General features: G+C 37.4%; 1 protein-coding gene across 1 annotated transcript; it reads right to left on the bottom strand.

Moving 5' to 3' along the window:
• Positions 1-1,392: 1,392 nt before the first annotated feature.
• On the bottom strand, positions 1,393-2,731 carry LOC105048591 (small ribosomal subunit protein eS27y). The gene is made up of 4 exons (XM_010927936.3): positions 2,549-2,731; positions 2,326-2,427; positions 2,190-2,218; positions 1,393-1,838 (listed from the first exon to the last, which is right to left on the bottom strand). Exons 1-4 carry the CDS (start codon positions 2,714-2,716, stop codon positions 1,712-1,714), a joined length of 426 nt encoding a protein of 141 aa, XP_010926238.3. The 5' UTR covers positions 2,717-2,731; the 3' UTR covers positions 1,393-1,711.
• Between the last annotated feature and the right edge of the window lie 3,156 nt (positions 2,732-5,887).

Genomic DNA, 5,887 nt, shown 5'->3' with positions numbered 1-5,887 from the left:
TGGGCTAAAAGTGAAGCAACTATTTCAAAACGTATATTAAAACAAAAGAAAGCATTGTTTACCTAAAAAATAAAAAGACAAAAGAAAGCATTGAGAACATAGGTTAAATGATGAAAGCAGAGAATTTTGCATATACATACATAAATTATATATATATCCCTGCAAATGCAAATACAGCATATTTATCTTTTGAAATCATTATTTATATGTATAATCTTAAAATCATTATATTTTTGCAAACATATCCCTTTCATTAGATTTTTGGCCAATAATTTTATAAATAATCATTTTAAGCATAAAATGACTATACTGCCCTTTTGCATCAATATCCTTCAAAAATTTATGCATACACATAGTCCTTCCATACAAAATAAAGGATAATAAAATAATTTTACACTTACGATAGTTATTAACAATGTCAACCTCTAATATAGGTAAACGTACATTAAGCAATATTTGGAGGGGCAAATATGCAAAAAATACTAAAAAAAAACCAATAAAACTATCTAGTGCAATAAATAAACGTTAAACTAATCATTTGCCAGTAATAAATCAGTCATAGAGCAATATAAGTATAACCCCATGGATTTAGGGGTAAAAATGGGTATAAATTAGTCTAAACTTGAGATCCCCCAATCCAATAATAATTTGAGTTTACAGTAGAAACCCCAACTCCACCCAATTGGATATTTAACCTTTTTTTCCAGACTCCAACCCAAAATTTTGGATCAGCATTGGCTTAAATTGGTACACCACCAGCCACCATTGCGCCCAAGAGAGAGCCAAGCAGCATGTCACCGACAACCACCAACCCAAGAAGGCTAGGCCAGAAAGCAGCATGCAGCAACAAACGAAAGGAGACAAAGCATTGGTGCAATTGGAGATTGAAATAATATCCTTTTTCTGTGCTAGTTAAGAAAATCCTCAAAATTGGGACAAATTATAATGGAGCTGAAAGCTTTAATAGTTATCACCAGTTAAATGATTGCTACCATTGATTAAACACTAAAACATCCACTGTCTTAAATACAAGGAAAGTTCAGGAGAAAAACTTTTAAAAATCCTAAAAAGAAATATTGTTTGGCATACAAACATCTTCTGGACATGCCACGTAAAATTAAGAAATGATAGATGGAACTCCATAATGCAATTAAAAGTGCATCTCAAAACGAGACAATTATAATATATGTGGTTAAAAAGGAACATGTTTTACAGATAAATAATTTGGTCAGCAATTCTAAGCAGAATCATGCCATAATATGAATTAGCATTGATAAGGGCCAATTTAATGCTTGGCATGCTCACAATGCCAGTAACATTGTCTCATGTGGGAAGACAATGCAATGCTTGGCTATTGCAACAATCAGAAGATCCAACTATGAGCAGAACCCGTTCAAACAACACCTACACTCTTTGATATCAAAAATAACACAAGTTAACAATATAACAAACTTGTTGGAGCAACAGCACCTTGTTCATATTCAAAGTAATTCAAACATGAGCCAACAAAGCACAGCACGAAAATCTTGACGTAAGTTCTCTCAATTCATTGAGAAGTCCTAACAGCACAACCTGTTCTATCACTTGGCCCGTCCACTTTCCAAAATTTGGTTGCCCAACAAAAACACAAACTACACTTTATAGATCTCGTGTTTCATTGTAAGATAACACATTCCTAGCATCAGGACAGAGGATGAAGCACATACCATCCTCAATCTCCCTTCCGTCGGAAGGAACATCCCTCGGTGAGCCTCGCACGCCCTCCAGTCGGCTGGCATAACACAGTCTGGCAGTTTCCACATACGACGACGGTCTGCGAGTGGCTAAATACGGTAGTTCTGCAACACCCAGAAATTCTTAGAACAATGACCACACTGGACAAGAAAAAGTCAGACATGCTTAACATATACAATCAAAATCCTAGAAACCTACACAATGGTTATATAACTAGCATGAATCAGCAACAGCAAAATTGTTACAACTCTACTAAATTTTAGCATCATGACATTTAAAATTTAGGTTATGAATTTTATCAAGCTAAGACCTGACCTGATACTAGCAGTCCATCTTGAAACAAAACCAAAAACAAATATCATTTCTTTCATGGCATAAAGGTAGACGAGCAAACAAATGATTAATGAAGCGAAGAAAGACTACAGTTAGAGAGAGAACAGATAAAAGATTCTTACATGTTGAAACATCCTTGGCACTTGACATCCTACAAACAGAAAGTTGAAAGAGAGAAAATAAGAACACAGATCGAGACTTTTGAAGAGAAATAAATGTACGAATTGAGTAGAAGAGTGGGGGAAAGCGTTTCACTACCATAAAGAAGGAGTTTGGGGATTGGACGAGGCGCTTGAGCTTGTGCCTCTTCTTCTCAAGCTCCGCTGGGGGATTCAGGAGATCGATGTCGTTCGGAAGCACCTATGAATTCCCAAAATGAAATTTAAGCAAGTAAACGTGAAAAGGAATTGAATTATAGCTTCCAAAACGACTTCACAAGATCTTAGCGAGAAAAAAAACCAAAAAAAAAGTAGACGCTTACCATCTCGTAGAAGGTGATCGGATCGGATGGCAAGCTCCCTTGAAACCGAAGCTGCGGCAGAGAACCGAGGAGGGAGGGAGAAGGATAAAACCCTAACTTCGAGAGGTGATTTGTAGCCGGCGAGTGTTTTGACGGTTCGTTCAATTTGACAAGAGGAGACTGATCCATGGATCATAGCCGTCCACTATAGAGATCGTAGGTCGCCCGAAGCCGCTTTGCGGTTCGGGTGCTATCAATTGGATGACTCGGGATGGGGAGGCCATTGGATGATGAAACGTGGTGGTCAAGTGGCTTGTGCGTCCCTAGGCTATGAGATTGAGACGAACTAATGGATTTAGGAGGTCCGATGCATCACGAATGCAAAATTATATGATGTTATCCATTGGATCATACAAGTTTATGTCATGTAAAAAGTGTAAGCCATGTTAGTTTATGTCATAGAAGGTAGAAGCATTTGATGATGTTGTATAGTAGCTTCTTTCTGCTTGAATATGTTCGGGATGGGGAAAGAGGACCATCTATAATGGATGATGAGAGTGAAAAATGGTCTCCATATAAAATTCCAAATAGATTGTTTTATTGAGCTAAGGTAGCAGAGGCACTAGATGATGAAAGAAAGGGATGGTAAAAATTATGCTTTAGATAGCTGATATGTGAACACAAATAGAAGAGAGAGGGATGAAAGTGTATAAATACATAAGAAGCTTTGTAAGGGAGGTGAAGAGTTTGAAAGAGATGTTGCTGAGCTTTGATGAATTGAAAAATAAGATCAATAAAATGGATTCAATGCTTTTTTTTTTTTTTTTTTGGAAAAAAGAGTTAATATAGAAAACAAAGGAAAGCCCATCTAGTGGAGAAATTATTGTGCAACTATGCGGTGCACTCCACCAACCACTAAGATGCGCTAGCGTGGGTTCCATTCATCTCTTGATTATTTTAGTAATGGGTCCATAACAATACACTTCGACCATTAGTGGCATATATGGGTATACTGATACATGCTATAATTTTTTCATCTTGGGGACTTGTCCAAGCATAAATACCAAAGGAAAATCCACTTAAGTTCATTCATTTCGTGCACCTAAAAAATTCCCATGTGGTATAAGGGAATCTATATATCTCAAAGAATTTTGTATGATATGTGAAGAGATTTAGATGACTTTTCATGTATACATTTAAGGGGCATCAAATAGCATTTCCTTTACATGATATTTTTTTCGGTAGTTATTTACATGATATCTAAATTGATGTCAAAACACTGATGATTGATATGCCACAACATAGAAATAAGAAGTCATAGATGGTGTAGCTACCTTATATGATCAAACATAGAACCCCTTCTTTAGCAAAACTAGCATAATTTTATTGGAGCCATCGCTTACGTGAGAGGGGGCATCAAATAGGGAAGTCAGGTTGAAAAAAAGAGACCATCATGTCGAGAAAAGGGAAAGAGAAAGCGATGAGCGAAGTTAGGGTTTCGTCATTGGTGGTTGAAGATGTGCATAGCCGATGATCGAGAGCCTTTATGGACCTCGATCCTTCAGTTGGGAGCCTGGGGTTCATATGAAGGACAACGATGGTATAGATTCTAGCACAAAGGAGGCATCTGCTTCCCCAAATCGGTGGGTTGAAGGCCATTCCAGCTCGATGGTCAATTGTAATCATTCTTGGTTGCAGGTGGTGCAAGGTCAGTAATGTTTTCATTAGGAAATGACTAGAGCTTTAGCTGATGACATTGTTACTTTTTAAGCAAGGTTTAAGAAGGTGGTGGCTTTTCCAAATAAGAAAATTTCTCTAGCATACTCTAAGTGGCAGTCTGTGCTGATGGGTAAGTTACTTGGTAAAGGATTACCTTTGGATTTCTTTCTAAAAGACTTTCAGATTCGATGGAGTTTGGGTGATGATTTTCAAGTGGTGTCACTCTTCGAGGAAGTTTTTGTGTTTAAACTTCCATTAAAGGAGGTTAGGGATAAGATTTTGGCCAAGGGGTCATGTGCTATCGTAGGCCATTTTTATTGGCTCTTAAGAAGTCGAGACCAAATATTAAACCGAGAAGAGATACAATTTGTTTTGTTGCTATCTGACTTTGCATGCTAGATTTGCCAATTGAATTATAGGAAATCTTATGAATTGCATCTAAAGTAGGCAAGCCCATATTTTTGGATGAATGGTGTTGGTGCAATAAACCAACCTCAAGCCACGTGGCATCATCATATGAGATCAAGAAATCATCAATCTCAAAGCATCAAATTGTAATGTATTAATTTGTTGATAAGTGAATATCGAGGTCGGACATTTATCGACCTAAATCACGGTGCCCCTCATATCCAAGATGACAGATTCCAACTGATAATAACGTCTCTATTTTACTCCGATTATTTACCAAGATGAACTACTATATTAGCAGCGACGACCATCCTACGAGAGCCCACCACAATCCTATAAATAGGCCACAGCTGGTCATGATCTCATACAGTTGACAAATACAGTCAGATATGACCTCACTCCCAGCTAATACTTACAGTTATCTTCTAGCTCGCTTACAGGTGGCTTTAACTACCTAACAAACTCTCCTAACGGCCTAATAACAAACTCTGTAACAGTCTTTGATAAGTATAATAAATATATCAATAAAAGTATTAATTTATAAATTAATTATTTTTATTCTTTAAGAATTGATGCTTTTGTTTGTGTTTTACAGGGAAGATATTCTTCAATGAAAAGAATCTGATTCATAGGTTAAAAAGAAAAAAATTTGATGCAAATCGGACTCACAATGAATTTCAAATGAAGATCCAAAGGCTGGCTCAAATTGGACTCAAAATCAACTCAAATTAGACCCAAAATCCAAATTAAACCGACCCAAATCAACCCAAATAAACTGCTCGGTGCATCATGGATCGATCGCCCGGTCCACAGATCAAAAGGTGCGGTTCACAGCATAGTTTTGCCTGATCTATATGTCGACATGTGATCGAATGGTTGTCAGTGATCTTCACACGTGATCGAATGGCTGTGGAAGCTTTGCACTATATCCAGCGATGGTGGCCCACAGATTAGCATGATCCAATGGTCCAAAGCCTTCCACGCATTTGATCGGATGGCTGTGATGGTTTTTGACTAAAGAAAGGAGCCTGGGCTAAGTTTTTGCATGATTTAATGAGCGAGAATCGATCTTGAGGTTGATCCAATAGTTAGTAGCGATGCTGACTTGATCAGGCCTATTTTGAGACATGATTTTGGTCGTTTGATGCAGAATGGATGGCGGGCATGGGTTGAGTGTTTGAACGTGAATAGGAGACCGATCACAACTCAATTTCAACTAGTTTTGCATCTATT

This window comes from Elaeis guineensis, unplaced genomic scaffold (genome assembly GCF_000442705.2).
Source record: "Elaeis guineensis isolate ETL-2024a unplaced genomic scaffold, EG11 Super_Scaffold_1000211, whole genome shotgun sequence".
Lineage (NCBI taxonomy): Eukaryota > Viridiplantae > Streptophyta > Magnoliopsida > Arecales > Arecaceae > Elaeis > Elaeis guineensis.
The sequence above is the reverse complement of the archived record's forward strand: the minus strand, read 5'-3'. Positions and strand labels throughout refer to the sequence as shown.